Consider the following 24,494-nt stretch of genomic DNA (forward strand, 5'->3'; position numbering starts at 1 on the left):
CTGGATTGTGAATCCAGTGCGCGGTCCGATTGATCCACACAGGCAGACCAATTATTAATTACATTACACCTTCCAAATTTACACATTTTTTACTGTGTAAGACACTCTCCAGGATACCTTCGAAAGATTGGCTGCGCTATATTAGATTAAAAACGTTACTTAATCCACCCTTAGGTGATTGGTGCCTCCCTCACATTTAGAGGGTAATAATATCCAAAATAAATACAAAATGGCGGACCTTTCAGTGTTTTATCAACTTGATTCATTATTCATTGCCATCAAATTGAGTAGTCAGTCATAATTCAGGGCACTTATGTGCTTATAACTTTTGATAGGGTTGTCAGATTTTCAATGTTTTGAACTCGTTGAAAAGGTCTTTTGATTACCAATCCAACGACAGGTCGCATGACAGATCCGGACAACGTTTTCATCAAATTATCTGAGATTTGGCCTCTAAAAAGTGCATAAATAACACCTAATTGCGTATAACTTTTGATAGGGTTGTCAGATCTTCAATATTTTGAACTCTTTAGAAAGGTCTTTTGATTACCTATCCAACGACAAGTCGCATGATAGATCCGGACTACGTTTTCATCGAAATATGATCCGGCCTCTAAAACGTTCATAAATAACACTTAAGTGCTTATAACTATTGATAGGGTGGTCAGATCTAAAATCTTTTTAACTCATTAGAAAGGTCTTTTGATAACCCATCCAACGAAGTGTCACATGACAGATCCGGACAACGTTTTCATCATGATATCTGTGATCCGGCATCTAAAAAGTACATAAATATCACTTAAGTGCCTATAACTTTTGATAGGTTTTTCAGATCCTCGATATTTTGAGGTCGTTGGAAAGGTCTTTCGAATACCTTTCTAAAAATGTATAACATGACGGGGTTTCTTACAAAAACCACCCTTTTTACAATCTTCCGGACTTTTGTTAAAATCGTTTTTTAGCATAACTTTTGAAGTACTCAACTAAACTTTATAATTTTCAATAGCGACTTATGGGACCCCAAGACGGATCGAATGAGTCCAAAACGGTCCAAATCGGTTTAGCCAGTGCCGAGATAATTCAGTGCAAATTTTTTTGATCAACATCCCACCACACACACAGACATTTGCTCAGAATTTGATTCTGAGTCGATATGTGTACATGAAGGTGGGTCTAGGAGGTCAAATTAAGAATTTCGTTTTTCGAATGATTTTATAGCCTTTCCTCAGTGAGGTGAGGAAGGCAAAATCCAATTCTTTAAAAAACTTCAAAAAAGTTCAATGTGAACCTCGCGGATGAATTTTCAAATCGGTTTGATATTTTCAACAAACGACGGCAATTTGGAAGAATTTGTTACACTCTTGAAAACAAAATTGTTTTTAACATTCCAACTCCCAAGCCCTCAACAAAGTTGGGACGGCAAATTCAACTCGCTGGTTCTCGGCCATAACTTAAGCAATCGGGACTATTCTTTTTTTCTAGTGATTTGTTAGAATGTCTAGATGATCCTAGAACTTTGCAGAACTCAATTTGATCAAATCTGTAATTTTTGCGATCAAAAACATCGCTCCAATCTTTTTTTTTTTTTTTTTCTAAGATCAAAAAGGTGGAACGATGTTTACGAATAGGTAGTTTTTGCCAATTTTTGACTAATAACTTTATTTTTACAAAAAAAAAACAATTTCTCAAAATCCGTATTTTTTAATTTTTTAATTTTTTTCACATTAGAGCCACAGAAAAGTATGGATAACAATTTTGCCGCCGAGTGGTGTTATTTGGAAAAATAGAAATTTTAGTCAAAACATTTTTTGTTTGCTTCAGCTTTTTATGTTAAATCAAATTGCCAATGTACAGCTGTACTGTACAGCTTTTTGAAAAAGTGATATAGCCACTTAAAGCTAAATTTTAACTGAATAATTCCCGTCTTTCGATTGTCCACTCCTGAAATCTTTTTTTTTCGAAAAGTTCAGAAAACTTGTTTAAATTTGTTTCGGTTGCCTTTTTAATAACCAAATCTGGAGTTTCTTTTTTTTTTCGAAAGGTCCAATGAACTAAATTTTTATTACTTGCTTCTTTGAGGTTTTTTGCAAATATTCTCAAAGTTTACGTCGCCCACATGAATTGTACCGGAATTCCGAACACTTGGGCCGTGACTGCATTCAAATGTTTGCTGTCACCACACCCGCACAAGCAGGAAAGAGATAGGAAAGAGAGAAAATGAAGCATGTGTCGTCGTGTCGCCCAGCTGTTTGAGTGTTGAGCTCGGTATTTTTTCGTGTCAACTTCGTGTGTATCAACCAACGGTCGCATCCAAATGGCGATAATAAGCGCTGTCAGTAAACATTCAACGATGTCGATAGCTGACTCCCGAGCGCTATCAAATATCAGCAATTTCCGACAGTGACCGATCTTTTTTCAAGCCCTGCTCACAACACTATTATTCAAGTAAAAATAAACTAAGATTTTGCTTCAATTAAAAAAATGCTTGTCAAACTTGTCAAAGAACAGCTCATGTTTGAAAGAATCGAAGAAAAATCACAAAAAAATATTATTAAGGAAAAAAAAAGAAAAATAATTTTGAATTACCTTAGAATTTAAAAAAATCTAAAACTTCAACACACTTTTTTAAATGTTCATGTTGCAAGAATGTAAAAAAATCTCAAATTTTGTTAAAAAGAATAAATTATTTGACTTTTTACATAGCTGCTTATGTTTGAAAGAATGGAAAATTCTAAAAATAATTTCAGAGGCAAGTTAAATTCTATCAAAATAATATTGAAATACATGTGATTTTTTAGAAAATCTCAAAAGACTTTTTAAAGAAGCGCTCCTGATCGCATGAATGTCCCATAATCATTTTCATCACTTTTGAGAAAATGATGCAGTTTGATTCAAATCATGTGCACTTTCAGAAAAACTAAAAATATGCAGTACTTTGTTCTACAAAAACAGAGAAAATCCTGTTTTTTCGCGAAAACTTAACACGTAGAGTAGACAGATGTGTGGAACAAAATTGCCTTACGTTTTTCTCAGCTTCCTGTTTATGCATATGGGACATTTATGTTTAAATTTATGAATAAATTATTTTGAAAGAATACTATAGACATTGAAATTTAATTAAAATTTATAGAACTGCTTATGTTTTAAAGAATGGAACAGGTCTTGAAAATATCATTATAACAAGAATAAATATTTTGACAGAATATTGAAATATCTAGGAATTAAAATAAATTCTAGTCAATGTTCTGAAAGAACTGTTATGTATAAAAGAATATAAAAAACTACACAATATTACAACGTAATCGTATTCGAATGAATTAAAAAGCGAATTGAAAACGCTAAAACTGAGTTGTAAAACTACTAATTACATTCGAATTTGCAGGACTGTGGAACAATGTCCCTAAAAAAATGAAGATTTATTTAGCGCATTTTCAAAACTTTAAGAAATAATTAAAAATAATCTTCATGTAATTTACATTCCTGGACCTTTTGAAAAATAATCAAGATTGTAACCATTTTTCCCCCAATTCGAACATTACAAGACGATTTATTCACGTTGGTCGGTCATGCCTGCCGAGAGGAACGAGACGAAAGTGGCGCAACAGTGTGGGTGTGGCTGTGTGTGCACCAAGCTGGTCACTCAAATCGCGCAAAGTGTTAAACTTTCTTCGTTTCGCTTGAGGGGAAAATTGTAGGATTGTTTCAGGGCTTATTGAATGGGGGGGGGGGGGGACGGGACGGGAAGATGGCCAGATGTGTCCGGGACGGTGGGCGCTTTCGTTATTCAGTCACTGGAAGGTGTTGATTGTAATATAACTTCGAGAAAAGGAAAAAAAAAAAACATTTTAGAGTAAATTTTAAAAAAGTTGTATGAAATACATGACAAATGATATTTGTAGTTTTTTTTAACTAGTTTGACAAAAACTACTTTTTACGAAATTCCACCTCCACGAATTCAACTCTTCTATGTATCTGTGAGCAAAAGATCAAGATTAGCGCTCTCAAAGAAATTACATTGATGAGAGGCGATTGGGGGAGCGATTGCCTGATCGGTGAGTCGCTTTGGGAAGGATTGATGCGAGACGAATGCATTCGGACAGCCGAGGCGGCAGAGTGAGACAGAGCGCTAAGAATTTCGCCTGGGTTTGAGTGTATTTTGGTGTTGTTGGTTTGAAGGAAAAAAATGTAAGCCAAGATGGTGCCCCGTGCGAGATCTGGAATTTCTTCCAGAATTAAACACGCGATGGTCGAAATGTAAACACGCTAGACGAAACGTCTTGTGTATTTTGTAATTATTGGAAATTTGTAGTATTTTTACGGCGGCCAATCGAGGAAACGGTTTCGAGCTCGAATCGGACGATGGTTTCAATTGGCCGTGAGGTATTTATGGGCTGCCGAAAGTTTTATCCACTAATTGGGTTTTTTTTAACGACCTCGTGCAATCGTACACTTGAGATCAAACAAAGTTCAACATCGAACGCGTAACCGGCGAGTTCATAATGTGGCAACAACTGAACTCCTCCTCAGGCAATGTTTGGATTGGACGTGAACCCCGCCTGTTAGGTTTAAGCTTCGTCAAATCAATAATCAGAGCTACCAGTGCCACGTTGTTTGGGCATACGACTAGTTAGTTATCGGGGTCAATTAGCTGGTGGATTAGATTAGATTTTTTTAGTTTTATTTTGAAACCCAGCTTAATACCGTACTCGAATATTCGAAATAAACGATGATTCGATTAACCGAAAGGTTTTTTAGAGAACTTCGGATAAGGGAAATTCTCTGCCATCTCACACAGCAGTAATTCCAATCAAAGGCTGACGAAACCCGAGCGAGAAGCGAAGGCAAATAAAGCACAAAGGCTGGCCACCAACACCACCACCAGCGCGTGTAAGAGTGAGCCAGTGATGCCAGAAAACTTTCTCCATAAATGCCACTTTTCGTAAGTGTTCGATTAAAATTTCGTCCCAAATGACAGCACTTGGAACACACAAAAGAACTCAGCCGATAATAGAAATTGCGTGGACTCCAGTGCATTCTCGTCAGATTGGAATACACTTAGGAAATATATTTTTGAAATGCTTGTAAAAGGAATAGAATAACTTTTAGTAAAAGTCAAGTTAAACAAAAATGTTCACAAAAAGCTGGTCTACTGGTTAGTGTACTTGGTTTTAGCAAATTTAATAAATACTCCAGATTATCCACCATCATTCAGACACAGACATTTCCAAAATAGTGTTCACGTAGTTTATGGATGGGCCCATCATCCGAAGTGAAATTATCCCGAGAACTTTAGACAATCAAATCTGACCTGTAGTGGGACACTTTACAGTTTCAAACCGATTGATTAAAAATTAATTTACAAGGACAAAGTTCCGGAAATCACAAGATTTTCAAAAAAAAATCAGGAGAACCTGCACCAGATTTTGTAGTGCAAAGTGCACCAGTCTAAACTCAAGGTCAAGCGCAATTTAGAAAATCTGAAAATACATGAACAAACTTTCATCTAAATCGAATAAAACAAAATAGAAGAAAAAAAACTTATTGAGAAGTTCTAGAGAATTACTAAAAGAATAAAATACAGTTCAGACTCGATTATCCGAAGGTTTGGGACTTCGAATAATCGAATAACGAACCAAAAAAAACGTTTCGTGTTTTTTTCCATTTTCTTGTTTTTAACATTAAATTCGAGTTCTGCGACCCCATTTTAGTCGAATTTGAGTTGTTGATTACCTATCAAAAAATAAAATGCATTTTTTTCAATATTACATCACCGCCATTTTGGCCGCCATATTGGATTAAAATATTCGAAATCAATTTAGCGTAGGTCCGACATACAAAATTAGACAACAAAATTTTTTTTTGTCAATTTTGTTATCTTATCGAATTTTTCTAAATTTTTGGGAAAAAAAAAACATTTTTAAACAAATAGATAGTATAACTGAAAAAAGTTGAGTTTTGTTTCAATTTCAGCAACGCACTTTTGTCAAATTGTCCGGTAATAACCTTATATTCTTTTATTTGAATAAGTCCCATAAACTCAGGGAATCAAACAGATTATAGAATCTTTCCAAATTCACCTTTAGATATTACGATTTTTTTTTAAATCAAGCTTAACTTTTCACAAAGGTTTTAAAATGTTAAATTGAATAATTGAACTCCACCTTTATTTAGAACCAAATTGAAAATTTAGTAAATTTTCGTTTTTTTGTAAATTTAGTAAGAAACACGAATGTTGAGATTTCAGGTATCTCCTGGATGTTTAGTTGATATTTCAACATTAAAAGATGCTGGTTATTATGTAGCAGACATGACCATACTGACAGAGAACATTGTTGGGTTAAAATATAAAAAAAAAATCGAAATGTTAACTTTTATTCTCTGTATCGAAATCCACAAAAATGGTTATCTTTATCTTTTGTCCTAACTCCAAACTGGTTTGGTAAATTTCCAATCTCTCTTATGTTTGGTAGTTTCAGGATTCGGTCCTATTATCATCCAAAGTACTTTGCAAAACATTTAGCGCAACATTATTGCAAAATTTTGCCAACATTTTCTTTAGGCTGGTACAAATTTTGTTTCAAGTTTTTGTCTCCCCCCCTTCAAAGTTGGCCCGAAAAATCAGGGGGCAAAAAAAATATATTTTCAAAAACGTTAAAAAGTTCAATGGAAATTGAAGTGCAATCGGCTGAAATCAATTTAAAATGCATTCCCCTGCGTTTAGAATCATTTTTAGCATGTTTGGGTTGATAAATCTTTTGATTTTTTGGAAATCATCGATGCGCAAAAAGTTTTTTTTTTGCATTTTTTTTTGTTTTCGTCAAATTTTCCATTTTTTGAAATCTAACGATTGCAAAACAACTAAGCTAGTGTCAAATGCATTTTAAAACACTTTTTCCATGCAAATGTTAAAAATATGGCTTGTTACATCAAAATTAACATTTTTTTATAAAAAAAAATGTAAAAAAAAATGCAAAAAGTAAAAATGGTCGAAATCGGCCGATTTCGTAGAGAATGGCTCAACTTCAACTGCTTCTAAAATTCATCTGTTCCGTTACCAAATTTACCTAATTATTCGTGAGTCAAAATCGTCCAACCCGGAGGGAAAATAACCATCTTCACTCTGAAGAAAGTCACCCGGTATCCAACGATACGACAGGCCATTGGGCCATCCATCAGCTGGTGGAGCTCACCAGAGCTGTAAGAAAGAGAGAAGGTGGCGATTACTGATTTCACCTCTCAACTGCAACCCAGCAGAGGAGTTTGGAATTTTAATGAAGATTCGGGGGAAGTTAAGCTATCTCTTCACTCCGTTGTCACGAGTTAATCTCGGTGGCGGAGAGTTTCTCGCAAACTGAATAACTACAAGAATGTCTGACACTGAAAGTCAGTACGACCAAATTTTCAAACACATAAAAAAAATATTTCGAAACATTTTCCTGACACAGCCCAGCGACCACGTCGGATCGATTATTCGATTGCTCGATTGCACGAACATCAATCCATCATTCGCCGAGCTCGCTCCAAAAACTTTGAAGCCCATTGCATCACTTTCTTCGTTCCTCCAGGGGGGGTTGCCGGCCGGTTGTTCCGTAAAACTCGTTGGAATTGCTAAATCCATTCGCAAGAGAGAAGCAACAAAAAAGAGACTTCGCGCTCTACAAACGCCGCGGCCAAGATATCAAGATCAAAGCCGCGACTAGAGAGAAAGAAACAAACCCAAGTCTGTTCACCCCCGCCGCACCAACAATCAAAATAATTAGAGAGTAGAGGAAAACTGTGTATGTGCAACCAGCCGGGCGCATCTTCGCAACGGGCATCTCCGTAGCTGGCAACACTGTGTCAGTGCACTGCAGCGCATCACACTGGGTGAAAACCATCAGCATCCGCAATTGGTTGCAATTGGCTGGCTTCACACGTACCTACTACAAGGTGCGCCTACATTCACAACCGAATGGTGTTTGTGAACATTTGGTGCGAAGAAATGGTTGAGCGGTGCCGCGGAAAATGTAACAAAAGTGTTACTTTAATCACGTGTAGGTTGTTGAGTCCTTAATTCCATTTTATGATAAGGCCGATGCAAATATTTTTCAAAGTTTTTGTCCCTCGGCTCTGGTCGGGGTCGAGGAAGGGGGGGGGGGGGGGGGGGGCAAAAAAATAAAAAAATGTTAATTTTGATGTAACAAGCTATATTTTTAGCATTTGCATGGAAAAAGTGTTTTAAAATGCATTTTACACTAGCTTAGTTGTTTTGCAATCGTTAGATTTCAAAAAATGGAAAATTTGACGAAAACAAAAAAAAATGCAAAAAAAAAACTTTTTGCGGCATCGATGATTTCCAAAAAATCAAAAGATTTATCAACCCAAACATGCTAAAAATGATTCTAAACGCAGGGGAATGCATTTTAAATTGATTTCAGCTGATTGCACTTCAATTTCCATTGAAATTTTTAAGTTTTTTGAAAAAATATTTTTTTGCCCCCTGATTTTTCGGGCCAACTTTGAAGGGGGGGCGGGAGACAAAAACTTGAAATAAAATTTGTACCAGCCTAATATGGTAAGTTTCAAAGTATAAATACTAAAAAAAAACACAAAATACCGTATTTTTTGGAAGTACTCAAATTTTTCTAATTTGCAATATGGATATCAAACGATTCGAAATTTTGCATGCATTTTCACTGTTTTAGAGTTTTTTTGAATGAAATACTTACATTTTTACAAAATACCGTATTTTCTCGAAAATACTCAATTTTTTATAATCCGCACTATGGATATCAAACGATTCGAAAATTTGCATGCATTTTCAATATTTTAGAGTTTTTTGAATGAAAAATTTAATTTTAACAAAATATCGTATTTTCTCGAAAATACTCAATTTTTTACAATTCGCAATATGGGTTTCAAACGATTTGAAAATTTGCATGAATTTTCCCTGTTTTAGAGTTTTTTAAATGAAAAAAGCCGGTAAAATTTTGCTTCGCCCATATTGCAAATCATGAAAATTTGAGTATTTTCGAGAAAATACGGTATTTTATGAAAATTTGAGTATTTTATTCAAAAACTCTAAAACAGTAAAAATAAATGCAACATTTTGAATCGTTTGATACCCGTATTGCAAATCATGAAAATTTTAGTATTTTCGAGAGAATACGGTATTTTGTGAAAATTTGAGTATTTTCGAGAGAATACGGTTATTTTGTGAAAATTTGAGTATTTTCGAGAGAATACGGTATTTTGTGAAAATTTGAGTATTTAATTCAAAAACTCTAAAACAGTTAAAATGCATGCAAAATTTTTAATCGTTTGATACCCATATTGTGAATTAAAAAAATTTGAGTATTTCAGAGAAAATACGGTATTTTGTGAAAATTTGAGTATTTCATTCAAAAAATTCATTCATTCTAAAACAGTGAACACAATGCACAATTTCGAATCGTCTGATACCCATATTTCAAATTAGAAAAATTTGAGTACTTTCAAAAAATACGGTATTTTGTGATTTTTTTAGTATTTATACTTTGAAACTTACCATATTATCAAAAAAACATTTACTAGGAGGAAGCTTGAAAATTCAACATGATTTGGTTGGTTTTAGTCAATTTTAGAAATATATTAAATATAAGTTATCGTCCGTTATCGTCGATAAAATTATCGCCGATAGAATTATCGGAATAACGATAACGATAGATTATCGTTATCGTCCCGACGATAACGATAACCATTATTGTTATCGTTAGACGATAATATTATCGACGATAATTCTATCGATTAACGACCTTGGTAATTTTCATATTAAATATCTAATGTATCTATTTTTTGTTGTAAATTTTCTTGTATTCATTTTGGTTTAGAAGTTAATTAAAAAAAACACAATAGCAGTCTTTCTTGACATAAAGTAACATGCTTGACAGCAAATCAAAGTGCATAGCCGCCCTTTTCTCGCGTTGCTCCAGATTTAAACAACTTATTTTGTAAAACTGTTGATAAAAACTAGCTTGCTCACTTCCTATAGAGTTATTCATAACTCGATTTCAGTTGAAACCTCTTTTCTGATGTCCCCAAAGTTGTAACAGGAGCGAAACATTTTTTTTATTCAAGTTTCTTAAAATGCACTATATACTAGTCCGGTTATTTTACAATCAATAATTTTAAAAATATCTAAGCATTGATGTTTTATCGCAAAAGAAAAACTTTTTCCGGTACTGTACATAATTTATTTTAATCTAATATAATCTAACACAAACGTAGCCAGTCCGATGAAAGCATGCTGGAAAGTCTTGTGATTAGATTGACGCTCCAAGCACTGTTCTTGTCAATATTAACAATTGCTGTACATCCGAGAACACCACCGAAAATTACAAAAAAAAATTAAAGCGGCCCTACTGGGTTGTGTTTACCGCAGAAAAGAAATCCAAAGTTTTTTTTTTTTTTTTGAGACAATACAAAACTGTCGGATAAACGAACTTTGGACAATCGGATACTTTGGATCGAGGCTTCGTAGAATCTTTACTGTACTGTACACAGAAATTTTACGAAGAAATTTAGACAAATATATGCAAATGCATTTATATTTTATTTTTTTAATTTATAAGGCCACTGCAAATATTTTTCGAAGTCCATGTCCCTAGACTCTGACAAAAGTTTGATTATTCGGGCCAATTTTAAAGGGAGGGGGAGGTGACATAAACTTTAAAAATAATTGCAACTCTTCAAAAACCTTAACCGTCAATATTCCATTGATTAATAATTGAGCCTTTTAAAGGACAAACCTTCAACTCCCTACCCCACCCAACTTATTCAGGAATTTCAATGCAATTTCTACCCAAAAAAAACACAAACTCAAACAACCACAACAAAAAGATGTTTTTACCTACGGAGCTTGCAAAATCTCGTTGCACGTCATCAGGCAGCAGCCACCAACACCACGAACGATAAAGATGAAAAAATCCTTTTTCTTTTGATTATTCCTCCTTGTTGCCCCACCAAAAATTGCTGCTTCTTCCCACTTTTCCTGCTCTCCTGATCACACGCCAAAACTAATCAATCTTCTTCCTTTAATCAGAGGTTTTTCTTCAATCACAAATCAACACACACTTTTAAGGACCAACACGTTGAGCGAAAACCACACAAAATTTATTATTACAGGCTCTCTTCTTGCTCGTGACGAAATTATTCTTCTTCCTTCTTCCGATTCACACGCCAAACTTCTTACTCTTTTCCACGTCGTCGTCGTCGTCGCGCGATATCCAACAGGAACGGAGAAAAACTTCGATGACAAACCTCTTTTGCAACTTCTATTCACAACACACGCACACAACTTCACTTCGTCTCAACGCCACCAACACTGCTGCTGGCCCGATGAGTGGCGGACACGCAACGGCTCCGTCTCTTTCTCTCGTTCTTCCTCTCCTCTGGCGCTTACGTCACTTTGCCACACTGTTGCCGTGCTGCGCTGCACTTTTGCTGAATGAAACGCGACACGATCGTTGCACGATCCTGGCAGGCCGCTCGCGAGCTTGTTATTCACACGCACACGCCTGCACCAGCGGCGAAAATTTCGCGACGTCACGCACACACACAAAACACGCGGGAGCGCGCGCGCACGTCAACACGAAAAGGAAAGAGAGCGCTCGCTCTCGCCTCTCGCTCGCTCTGTCCCGCTCTCTCCACCAGCCGAGGTGTGTTCCGTCCTCGTCGTCGCCGCCGCCGTGCCTTCAATGGAGGCCCCCGCCGCAGAACCTACTGCGATGGACGAACGCAGGAAAATTGAACTTTTCGCGCGAGTTACGCGTCCAAAACCGACCGAAGCCCACCCGAAACGATCACTTCCGGTTCCGGTCGAGGCCCACGCGACACGCAACGCGCACACAATCGAGACGGAAACGCGCGAACGCCTTTTTCACGGACCGATTTTTCCTTTGCTTTCGCGACAATCGCGCGTACACCACCATTCACCGTGTCTCGTTCGTACTCAATGAAAGAGTGCAGTGCAGAAAGGCACAAAATACCTCTCGGAAAAGTTCAATGGGCGAAAAAAAGCGAAAGGGAGACGGAACATGGTGGTTTGCTGGTTGGGGGAAAGAGAGAGCAAGTTTGGGATCGGGTAACACGAACGAACGACGGTGAGTAGGGTACCTAGATTATGAGGAGTTGACCGAAAAGTTTGCAATTGGATCTTTCGATGGATCAACTATGGTCCCCTTGGAACGAGCTGTCAAGTGGGACCTTTTCTACACACAAAGAAAAAATACTCTAAATTTAAAAAGATCGTTCGTTGGATTAAAAGTTCGCGTTGGTGAATATTCGTAGAAAGTTCAAACTTTTTAATTTAAAAGTTGGAAAGTTTTTGATACTACCATGCATTTCTGGAACAAAATCGTTGTATCGGTAAAAGTTTTTTACTTTTCATATAAGAAAAAACTTTTTATGGCAAGAATAAATAACACTTAACATTACAGTGATGATTTTCGAAAAATGTGATGGATTTTATTTCAATATTTTAATATTAAAACAGTATGTTTTCGTTTTATTGTTGTATTTAACGCATCTGCTTATGGTTAGCCAACTTCCGCGTCCGAAGACCCCAGGCTGAGCAGGTTACGGATGGACGTTTCGTAGGGCAGCAACATCGCGCCCTTCATTTTGGAGCTCGACAGCGATGTAGAGAACAGGGTGGTCTCGTTGCCGGCCATCATCTGGACAGGCTTGGAGGAATTGGCCATTGGTTGTTGATTCGGGAAGGGAAGTCGACGTTTTCCGGCTGGGAAGTGAAGCGCCTGAAACTCGGCCTGAAAGGATAGTTCCCGATCACTTCGTCCTCCCAGATGTTGCAAACTCGCCGTCAAAGTTCATCCGGAAGAAGCTGCGCCGTCGCGAGATGAGCGTTTGCGGGTGGGAGTTGCTGAAAGAGTTTGAAAGTAAATGAAATTGGCTAGACACTGAACACATTCTCAATACTCACCGGTGACTTCTTCGGTATTCCAGGTAGATGTTCTTGATCAGGTTCGTCGGATCTCGCTCCAACCTCTGGAAGTAATCCGATTACGACAGTTCCAGGACCTGCGGCTTTCGTACAGACGGTCCTTCCAGAACTGGTGCAAACTGTTCTTCCGGATGTTTAGGTAATACTCATTAAACATGCCCCGTAACGAGAAATGGACTGCTGACCCTCAGGACATCCCACACTGACCCGTCATCACTTCCGGCACATAATGCTGCTGATGGTCATAAACCGCCGGCACCGAGTGCAACATCCGCACTGACCACCTCCGATTATGCCGCTTCTCGTCGTTTTCCTCTTCCGTCGGATCCTTCTCCTCACCGTTAAAATTAACTGGTACTTGTTCAAAAAGCGGATGCAAATCTGCTTCAACTTCAATCTCGTCTACCCACCCCGTTCCACCCCGGGAATACAACCGGTGCAAATCCACATCCCGACCTCCGATCTTCGGCAACCGCATAAACGGCGTCCTACAAAAACAAACAAAATCAATCACAAACGCCACCAAACACCCAAGCTTCCTTCTTACCCATTCCGGTCGTGAAACAGCTGCAGGTCCTGCAGGAAGCTGGCCTTATCCTTTTGAAAACCAACTTTCCCCTAAATCCCCAAACTTGTTCCGCACTCGCACCATCCTCCTTCGAAGGTTTCCGCGTCCAAGTCGTGGTTTATGTCCTGGCTGTGGCCGCGCTCGGCATTGATTGCCGTCGTGAACCACCACTCACTAACCACCGAAATCACCTGCACCTAAACGTTTGTTTACATTTTGGACTTAGGCGTGGACGGTTACACGAGAACGACAAAATGAAAGAAATTATACAGTCGAATTAAAAGTTAAAACTTTTAATTCAGTAAGCAATGAGATTTTCAAAAACTGTAGCAGTAAAAGTTTTCATTTTCAAAACAAGAAAAAAACTTTTAATGTAGCAAATTTTGACCACCTTTTCTTTCGAGAGTAAGTTACTTTTGTCATTACAGTAATATTTTTTTGTGTGTATCAAAAAGGGCCGCGAAGTTATTTTTAAAAATTAATTTAAAAATTCATTTCAAATCCTTTGCGGTTGTACAAAGGGTCATTATACTTAGAAAAATAAACTTAATCGTTGTGAACAATGATATCGCAAATTTAAGCTTAATTTTAGGACCCAATTTGGGTACTAAAGCCCAATGTCAATTTTTATGTACAACGGTTAAACACACGATTAAAAACCATTTCTGATCACTTTTTTTCATTTTAATGCAAATTTTTTTTTGACAAGACAACGTTTTTTCGATGGATCAACTATGGTCCCCTGCTGTCCTGTCAAGTAACTTTTCTGCCAAGAAGGACCGCGAGGTTAATTTTTCAAAATTGATTTAAAAATCCATTTTAAACTCTTTGTGTCGTACAAAGGGTCATTGTTCTCAGAAAAATAAGCTTTATCGCTGTAAACAATAATATCAGCAATCTAAGCTTCATTTTAGGACCCAATTAGATTCGTATACAAATTCCGTTTCAAACGCAACAACCGGTCCCGTGTTCGAACCGGTTGTTGCGTTTGAAACGGAATTTGTGTACGATTCTAACTATAGATTATAGATTCCGTTTCAGAATTCGGATTGATTTCGACGCCAACATTCCAAAAAGCATCATGTACAAACCATGCGTTTTGAGAAAAACGCATTTCTAGAGTTTTTTTGATAAGGTCCTACACCCTTACCAAAAATCATGATATTTTGAGTTCCAAATCCCACTTTTCATACGATTTTTGAGTTCAGGTACTACAACCATAAAAATGGTTATATAAGTTGAACTGAAAAATTCGTATGAAAAGAGGGATTTGGAACTCAAAAAATCATGATTTTTGGTAAGGGTGTTTAAACATATGAAAGACAATAGTTTATAGGTCCTTTTTAAAAAAAACTCTGGATTTGAATGTTGAGCATCCATTTTCAATTGGGTCCTAAAATGAAGCTAAGATTGCTGATATTATTGTTTACAGTTTACAGTTTGGACTCTGATGTTGGCCAACCTTGAGCAGAAGCGTTCAATGCAATAAAAAAATGTTTTTTTACATGCTATTTTAAACTCTTAAAAATAAATTTAAAAATCAAGCTCATTTTTTTGAAATTATCACTGTAGTATTCAATGTACTTTATTCTTGCCATAAAAGGTTTCTTTTCCAATTAAAAGTAAAACACTTTTACCGATACAACGATTTTGTTCCATAAATGCATGGTAGTATCAAAAACTTTCCAACTTTTAAATTAAAAAGTTTGAACTTTCTACGAATATTCACCAACGCGAACTTTTAATCCAACGAACGATCTTTTTAAATTTAGAGTATTTTTTCTTTGTGTGTAACTTCTTTTGAAATCACCAACGTCTATATCACCCTGCTGTCATTGAGGGGGACGCTTTGTTATGATTCGTTTTTCTTCGCCGAATGTACATGGCGCTTTGTTCATGATGCTTTTTTTTCGTCACTAGGTTTATGTACTAGTCTTTTGTTTGACAGGTTGACAGGGCTATATAAACAGGCTCTGCTGATGGCAGAGATTTTGTTTATGTTACTTCATTTAAAATCATGATTAAACAGACTTTACTGAAGTAACTTTTGCTCATTTTTGGTGGAGAGGTAGCTTATTAGGAGAGCAATTCTCTACCAAAACCGGAAATGGATTTTATTTGTATTTTTTGATTTGGCTCAAACTTTGTGGGGGCCTTCCCTATGACCAAAGAAGCCATTTTGCATCATTAGTTTGTCCATATAAATTTCCATACAAATTTGGCAGCTGTTCATACAAAAATGGTACGTATATATTCGAAAATCTGTAACTTTTGAAGGAATTTTTTGATCAATTTGGTGTCTTCGGCAAAGTTGTAGGTATTGTTAAGGACTATTTAGAAAAAAATAGGTACACGGAAAAAAAAATTTTCCGATTTTTTTATTAACTTTTTTTTTACAAAAACTCAAATTCCCAAAATACGTATTTTTTGATTTTCGAGATTTTTTGATATGTTTTAGGGGACAAAAATCCGCAACTTTTGAGCTATAGAGAAACATGGTCAAAAAATCTGCCGCCGAGTTATGATTTTTTGAAAAACTGGTGATTTTTGGAAAAAATCGATATTTCATACATAAAATTTTTTTGGCCTCATTTTTTAATGCAAAATTGAATTTGCAATCGAAAAGTACTTTACAGATTTTTTGATAAAGGGCTCCGTTTTCAAGATATAGGCACCGAAAATTTGATTTCAGCGAAATATTTGCAGTTTTTCGATTTTTAAAAATAGTGACCATGAGTGACCATTTCTAAAAATATTTTTTTTGAAAAGTTCAGAAAATTTGCTATAAAATTGTCTAAGAGACATTGAAGATTGGACCTCTGGTTGCTGAGATACAGCGGCTTAAAGAAAAAGAAACACGAAAATTGAAGTTTTCTAAGTCTCACCCAAACAGCCCACCATTTTCTAATGACGATATCTCAGCAATTAATGGTCCGATTTTCAATGTTAATACATGAAACATTCGTGAAATTTTCCGATCTTTTCGAAAAAAATATTTTGAAAAAAATTAAATCAATACTAGCATTTTTAATGGGCATAATATTCAAAGTTTGGCCCTTTTAAAATGTTACTCTTGATTTAATTTTTTTCAAAATATTTTTTTCGAAAAGATCGGAAAATTTCACGAATGTTTCATGTATTAACATTGAAAATCGGACCATTAATTGCTGAGATATCGTCATTAGAAAATGGTGGGCTGTTTGGGTGAGACTTAGAAAACTTCAATTTTCGTGTTTCTTTTTCTTTAAGCCGCTGTATCTCAGCAACCAGAGGTCCAATCTTCAATGTCTCTTAGACAATTTTATAGCAAATTTTCTGAACTTTTCAAAAAAAATATTTTTAGAAATGGTCACTCATGGTCACTATTTTTTAAAATTGAAAAACTGCAAATATTTCGCTAAAATCAAACTTTCGGTGGCTTTATCTTGAAAACGGAGCCCTTTATCAAAAAATCTGTAAAGTACTTTTCGATTGCAAATTCAATTTTGCATTAAAAAATGAGGCCAACAAAATTTTATGTATGAAATTTCGATTTTTTCCAAAAATCACCAGTTTTTCAAAAAATCATAACTCGGCGGCAGATTTTTTGACCATGTTTCTCTATAGCTCAAAAGTTGCGGATTTTTGTCCCCTAAAACATATCAAAAAATCTCGAAAATCAAAAAATACGTATTTTGGGAATTTGAGTTTTTGTGAAAAAAAAGTTAATAAAAAAATCGGGAAATTTTTTTTTCCGTGTACCTATTTTTTTCTAAATAGTCCTTAACAATACCTACAACTTTGCCGAAGACACCAAATTGATCAAAAAATTCCTTCAAAAGTTACAGATTTTCGAATATTTACGTACCATTTTTGTATGAACAGCTGCCAAATTTGTATGGAAATTTATATGGACAAACTAATGATGCAAAATGGCTTCTTTGGTCATAGGGAAGGCCCCCACAAAGTTTGAGCCAAATCAAAAAATACAAAAAATAAAAATGGTCGAAATCGGCCGGTTTTGTAGAGAATTGCTCAGGAGTACTTTTAGAATATGCAATAACCCAGAAAGTGTCAAAATGTACATGATGCCTTTTGAAATGTTACCGTCGATTTGACTGGGAATGGGTATAAATATTTCCCCTACTTTAGAGCAGGCCGACCAATACTCATTCTAAAGAGGTTTAGGCTTTGACAAAATTTGAGTAATTTCGAACCAAATTTATATATTTTTAAGCAGTACTATTTTAGAGTACAAAGCGTAAATAAAACATAACTTTGACACTTCACAAGAAACGCAAGAAACAAACAAAGTTCCGACAGAGTCGCATCGGTCGCAACGCAAAAAAAATGTCCTGTGCCGTTCCGGGCTGCGAGCAGGCCACCATCGCCGAGTGTCCACTGCTGCAGCTGCCCCGGAACGAGTCGCTACGTGACCGGTGGTACCAGGCCATCGGCGCCGGCACGGGACTCCTGCTGGATGGTTTGGCCAAATCGGAATCAGGCATTTGCAGCTGGCACTTTGGCAATGCCCCACTGGAGGAGTACCGGGAACCGCGGTGGTTCATCGATCGGTGGGTTATAGGTTATAGGAGTTTGCGTGAATTCATTTTTTAAAACTTAATTAAATTTTAGACAAGGGCAGGAGTTGGAGATTGTATGCTGCAGGTTTTGTCTGCAGTTCAAAAACCGGAACGAGATGACCTGCTACGAAGGTAAGGTTGGGACGCAGTCCATCGGAAACTTTCTCAAGCAGAGCCTGAAGGTTACGCTACTGAAGGACAGCAACTTTACGGACATCTGTCAGGAGTGTCTGGTTCGAATTGATTTGCTCAAGAGTTGGGTTGTAGACATTCAGCAGGTCGAGGCCGAATTCCGTTCTATATTGGTTGCGTTCACCCAGGAGAGCATGGTTCCTTTCGAGTCTATCGGGAAGTATGAAGAAGCCGATGATACTTATTTGGATGATGTTATTGGTACCGAAATCGATGCAGCGCTTTTAATTGAAAAGATAGAAGACGAACTTGAGCCATGCATGCAGGATGATTTTCCAGATGATCCAGTTGAATCAGAAGAAGAGCAAATGCCGCAGCAAACGGCCGTTGAAAGTAATGCCAATCGCCCACACAAATTGATTCCGGAAACCATACGCAAGAGAGGGCGACGGCCGAAAATTCCAGACAAACCCCCAACGCCAAAGCCCTCGTACAAAGACATTCTACATCGAAAGTGCTTCATTTGTAACACCCTGCTCGAAAGTCGAACCGAGCTGATGTGCCATCTAACGGAAGCGCACGCGACCAAGATCGACTACCGCTGCAAAGAGTGTGACAAATCGTTTCCCCTCGTAAGTTCCTTCAACCACCACCTCGGATTCCACGATCTGGAAAATCGGCCGCTAAAGTGCAACTTTTGCCCGCTGGGTTTCAGCACGAACGACAGTCTCCGCAACCACGAAGTCAGGGAACACAACGCTAATCATCAGAAAAAGATCACGAAACGAATCGCTCGCCAGTTTCAGTGCGACACTTGCGGAAAGACCTTCAACAAAGGGTACCAACTGACCGAGCACGACGATTTCTACCACAAGAATCGTGGCGCCGAATGTAAACTATGCTCTAGAACCTTTCCATCGAAGAATCTGCTGCAGAAACACCAACTCGTGCACTCCCGGGAGCGTAACTACCGTTGTGACCAATGCGGCCAGGCATTTACGAAAAGCGAAATCCTTCGAGCGCACAAGATGAAGCACGAGCCCAACTACGCGGAATGGAAGGCGCAACAGAAGAAGCCGCCACCGCGGCAGCGATTCCGGCAGCGGGCTAAGAAGGTTCCGAAGGAGGAAGTCGGTTGAAGAGAAAACTGGTTCCTGGTTTCTTTACACGTGATCAACATTCTGTTTTCGTTCAATCTTAATAAGGGACCATCCACAAACCACGTGGACACTTTTTTGTCAATCTCTAACCCCCCCCCCCCCTCGTGGACAATTGTCCATACAAAAAAAACTTTTTTGTATGGAGCGTGGACAATCGCCAAACCCCCCCCCCCCCCCTAAAGTGTCCACGTGGTTTATGGATGGTCCCTAAGAGTTGAAATACATGTGTAAATAAATAATAAAAAAACATTATTTGCATTTTCTTTTACTCTTATCAATTTTATATAAATGCGGGAATATAGTTTTAAGCATAGACTAAAAAGGCATAGGTGGTTCTGACAAAGAACTTTCCACATAGTTCTTCAAATTTATTCCATTTTAAACATTTTAATTTTTTTTTTTTACTTAAGTCAAAATGACATTTTCATATCCAAAATCAAAATCCATGAAATTTGACACCGATATTGCACAAACGCGTATGGTTCGGTAAACGTCCCTCCATTGGAACATTCCTGAGGGCACCAGTCATTCTAGTTTGTGGCCACCTCTGTCCACCCTTGTCAATCTATCAAATTTCCAAAACGTATTTTTTCCTCGAGGAGCAAAGCACTTAATGCCGTCATCTGGGGTGAATCGGGACATATGGGGCGAATTAGGACAGCTGTTTTAGCCATTTTCCTGCACAATATTTGTTTATTTTTGATTAGTTTCGGATAGAACAAACACAGATCATGAGCATGAGAGACCAACCATGGCCGCAATACCCTATCAACTCAACCGATCATACACATCAACGATCTAGTGATGTTTCCCTTATTAACAGCATGTATGAATGTGCTGAAAAGATAAAACATCAAGCTCGTTTAAACTAGAGCTGGAGAGAATAGGTAACAGTCGTTGGCCACCAACGGCGCCCGCCATGTCAGTTTGTAGATCTCGAGGTAATGGGGCGGGAGTGTTAGTTAGCACAGGTTGGGTTCTATACGATATCTACACCCCCACGTGTACCGGAAAAACTACTTCTACTTGGGAATTTGTTAGAAGGAAAGGGTAATGGTCAGGATTCATCGTAATGATGTGACTCAAAAATCAAAAAGTTTTGTTTATATGGTGATGTATTATTCTCAAGGCTGTATACATATGTATATATATGTATATATATCATAGGTACTCGCGATCTTGGTTTGTATTAGTGTAAGTTCACCACTCCGTGCCACGAAAACCAAAACAAAAACAAACGAACAATGGACCGTGCCAGGAAAACCAAAACATAAACAAAGTCTGCTTCCAGCGGAGTGACAGAAGGTCTATTCCCGTACTTGCAGAATTGCAGAATTTCTGCAGGATCTGCAGAATTCTGCAGCCAGCATAAGTCACTTTTTTGCAGCACGTTCCCGTACTTTTCAGCTCGCTCTCTTCATCTCTCTCTTTTGCAGAAGTTCTGCAAGGAGAGAAGCGGCAAAACTTTTGCCTGGGTAGCGCGTTCCAGTACTTTTTCTGCAATATTGTACACAGTTGAGTGGAATTACTCAAATTGGGTATTAAAGTTTTTTAATTATTTCAAAATATTAAAAAAATGGTTGCCAAAAAAGTAATTGAAACAACACGCCTCTAGGAAAGGGAAATTATTTTTTTATGCAGCACAACATTTTATTTAAAAAATCAAGGATGTATTATTTATTAAGTAACTAGAAATTAATTATGCTTAGGTAGAAATTATATATTAGAAACAACTCAAAACTTTTACAATAGGTAAACAATTTTACAAATGAGAGTGGCAGGTACGTTTAATAAATATGATTTAGAAAAAGACAAACAAAGGTTTAATATAGAAGGGACCAAAAATACATGTTTTAATAGCAGAATGTTTGAAAGATTATTCAGGATAAAATAAATAAATTATGACTGGATGTCACATGAGAGAACAACGGTGTCGCAGCGAAATTGGCAAATTAAAAAAATAAATCACAAACTCAAAAATTTTAAAACACATAAATTAAAAAATCTGGAAATTAAGAAATCCATAATTAAAAATATAAAAAAAACTAATATATTCAAATTGAGAAACTTTTAAAAAACACAAATCAGATATTTGAGAATTTTAAAAATGCAAATAATTATATCAGAAAAATAAAAAAAACACAAACTCAAAATTTAAAAAATCAAATAATTAAAAACTAAATATTTCAAAATGTTTAAAATTTCAAAAAAATCTTAATTTTAAAATTTCAAAATAAATATAATAAAGGTCGAAAAAAATCGAAATAAAAAAACAATAGTTTGAATATTTATGAGTGCAGAACACCAAAAATTCAAAAGCTATATTTGAAAATAATAATATAGAAAATTAAAGAAATTATAACTTCAAAAATAAGTAACATTAAAAAATTCTGTCAATCAAAAATTTTAAAACAAAAATATCTGTAATTTTTTTTTTTTTTTAGGAAATTTTTTTTTATAGTTTTTCTTACTCTTGCTAGTGCCTTAGTTAAAGAAATAATTGTTCCTAAATGGATTATGATGCAACACACAGCTGTAAGGAACTCTAAAACTCTGTTATGCACTTCAAAATAACTCATAACGAAGTTGACTTTATAGCTGTCGGCCACCATTGCTAGTACCAACCACTAGTGTCTTCCTTTTTATCTACAAGGACTTCGCCGCCCTGGGCTCCTAAGTGTATGAAAGTATGGCACGGAGCGACGGCGCCGAATACCCATATTTACACAAAGAATTTTAGAGCGCCCGCCGCGGGATTCGAACCGGCGACCTCTGGATTGTGAGTCCAGTGCGCGGTCCGATTGATCCACACGGGCGGGTTCAACTCATTGTATCTTAATTATTCACCAATAAAACCGAATTGAATTGAAAAACAAAAATATAAATAAAATAGAAACAGTCAAAATTTCCAATCTCTAAATCGTCTAAATTTGTGTTTCTAACCTAAAATATGACTCCAAAAATGTGTATTTTTTATGATTCAAGATGGCGAAGAAATTAAGAATTTAATAATTTAGGAATTTAGGAATTTAATAATTTAAAAATTGAAGAATTTCAGAGTTTTATAATTTCGGAATTTTAATTTCGACAAAATTACATTTTTTTTTGTTCATATAAGAATACAAATTGGTAGCGCCGTTAAAGGTACAATTTATGATTTGCCAATTAAATTTACCTATTATTTCAACACACATATTGAGTATCTTCAAAATCAATTTATGATCAAAAATAATTCCTAAACAAATATTTATTTGAAATTATTAAACTCAAAAGAAATGCGTCTTTTAAAAGTTTTTAAAAACTATTTGTTTTTAAAGTACATTTTTTGTTGGGGTACTAGCCGTGCTGTAATTCCCTTAAGGCTTAAGGCTTAAGGCTTAAGTTTTATCAGGTAAACTAAATCAGGTAAGTAAAAGTTTTATCAGGTAAATATCAGGTAACACTAAAAAAATCGCTTTATCATTTACATGAATGAGCTAAGCCTGAAATCGTTAACATAAAAAAAATCGTTCTCAATGTAGTGGATGAGATTGGTAGGCGAAGAATAAATAAGATACTCATACAAGCTAGTAATTGGAAATGCCACACCTTGCTTCGAATATACATTGATGTTGAGTGTGTGCGTGTGCTTGGCTGACGCGAGAGAGAGAAAAGAATAGACAGTCTTGTGTTATGTTTTGGGCCTGAACAACGCGTGTTTCTGTGTCTCCGAAAATAATCCCAAATATTCGGAAAATCTGAGAAAAATCCCGCTCCAGCCACGACAATGGCGCAAACAGCGCTCCCGCGATTGTTTAATAGTGAAGAAACTTGTTTTTACAGTGAAAATGTGAAAAGTTTAGTGCATTTTTCCGCCTGGTTCGGGTGCTGTTCTGTGACGCTTGGGAAGCCATGATGAAGCTGCCCGGTAAAAAACATACAAGGTTGGATATTAGGCCAAGTGACTGACATGGCTCGACAAACGTCGGGCGTTTAACGACTGCATGATTGAGCTGAAATGTTTTGTTCCGAACGACGGAACAGTTGTTTATCACTAATAAAAACGTGAGTAACAGTGTTGTTATATTCAAATAGTGGTTTTAGTAAACTGCAATTGCAACATAAACAAAATTCGGTGAATGTCCGAAATATAGCACGGTTTTTACTTTCTTAATTATTTTGTGAACTGCGCCGTTAATTTTGCCAAGTAAATCGTGACCAAGTTATTGCAGGAGGAGGTCTAAGCGATGGAACCGAAATTACATGAAGATTGCGATTAAAAAAAAAAACAGGTTCGGTAAGCTTTTGCGGCAAAAAAAAAAATGCATGAACAGAGACGAAATACTTGACAAGTGTTTACCCTGTAAGAGAAAGCGTCTAAACATTACCACGATTTAGGACCGAATCTTTAAAAATTAGCATATGGTAGATGATCTACTGTCGGTCTGATGAATGGTTGATGTTTGATCAAAATTCTAGTTTTTGTGGGACAACGTTGAAAAACTGTGTTAAACCATTGGTTGTCTAAACGAGTTAATTGAATATTTCACTAATATAGAAGAAACACTGCATATTGATACAACGATACAGTGAACAGTTAAAAAAAATATGATTTTCTTGGCGCTGAACACTAAATTACCATGGAACGAAAATAAATGCAGATGTTTTATAATATAGCAATCATAATGAATTCTTGATGGTATTGAAGAACGTTTGGTATCGAGAAAAAGAGAGATATGAGCCGGTAACATGGAGTGAAACTTTCGCAGCTCTCATAGAAAACCTCACAGCAGCTTGACAGAAAGTTTAACTCCATGTTGCACTTCTAATTTCTCGATTGAAGAACGTTTGTGAAATATATGCTTATGTCCCCTGAGAGGGTAGAGCGTGATTGCTAAAAATTGAGCTTGAGTCCCCTGGGAGGGTAGAGCATGGTAGCATTGCTTGAGTCTCCTGAGAGGGTAGAGCGGAAGTAGAGCGTGATTGTTGAAAATTTGAGCTTGAGTCCCCTGGGAGGGTAGAGCATGAACGTGAATGAATTAGAGTTTGAGTCCCCCGTGAGGGTAGAACTCAAATGTTGGAGTTTTTGAGCTTGAGTCCCCTGAGAGGATAGA

The 24,494-nt window shown here is 36.7% G+C and overlaps 2 protein-coding genes and 1 long non-coding RNA gene across 10 annotated transcripts in view; 1 reads left to right on the top strand and 2 right to left on the bottom strand.

Moving 5' to 3' along the window:
• Window positions 1-12,000, bottom strand: part of LOC120431703 (TPR-containing protein DDB_G0280363-like) — a 124,710-nt gene extending 112,710 nt beyond the window's left edge. For 2 of the 8 annotated variants that reach the window (XM_052710197.1, XM_052710196.1), the window contains exon 1: window positions 10,872-11,988. The gene's annotated coding sequence lies outside the window, so the exon portion shown is untranslated. Of the gene's footprint in view, window positions 1-10,867 lie in introns of all 8 variants that reach the window. The other 6 variants (XM_052710195.1, XM_052710194.1, XM_052710199.1 and 3 more) reach the window with 5 other exon arrangements.
• A 234-nt stretch (window positions 12,001-12,234) lies between these two features.
• LOC120431702 (uncharacterized) lies at window positions 12,235-13,986 on the bottom strand. The gene is made up of 3 exons (XR_005607940.2): window positions 13,527-13,986; window positions 12,959-13,467; window positions 12,235-12,898 (listed from the first exon to the last, which is right to left on the bottom strand). It is a non-coding gene; the product is annotated as an uncharacterized LOC120431702 (long non-coding RNA).
• Window positions 13,987-14,281: 295 nt separating this feature from the next.
• LOC120431704 (zinc finger protein 2-like) lies at window positions 14,282-19,476 on the top strand. The gene is made up of 3 exons (XM_039596823.2): window positions 14,282-14,299; window positions 17,820-18,100; window positions 18,162-19,476. The coding sequence occupies exons 1-3, from the start codon at window positions 14,282-14,284 to the stop codon at window positions 19,378-19,380; spliced, it is 1,518 nt and encodes a 505-aa protein (XP_039452757.2). The 3' UTR covers window positions 19,381-19,476.
• Window positions 19,477-24,494: the final 5,018 nt, after the last annotated feature.

Source organism: Culex pipiens, chromosome 3 (assembly GCF_016801865.2).
Source record: "Culex pipiens pallens isolate TS chromosome 3, TS_CPP_V2, whole genome shotgun sequence".
Lineage (NCBI taxonomy): Eukaryota > Metazoa > Arthropoda > Insecta > Diptera > Culicidae > Culex > Culex pipiens.

Bases quoted from the DNA above. Each gene is read 5' to 3' on its own strand.
- LOC120431704 (XM_039596823.2), top strand. The intron at 18,101-18,161 runs GTGGGTTATAGG...ATTAAATTTTAG, and splicing joins CCGCGGTGGTTCATCGATCG to ACAAGGGCAGGAGTTGGAGA.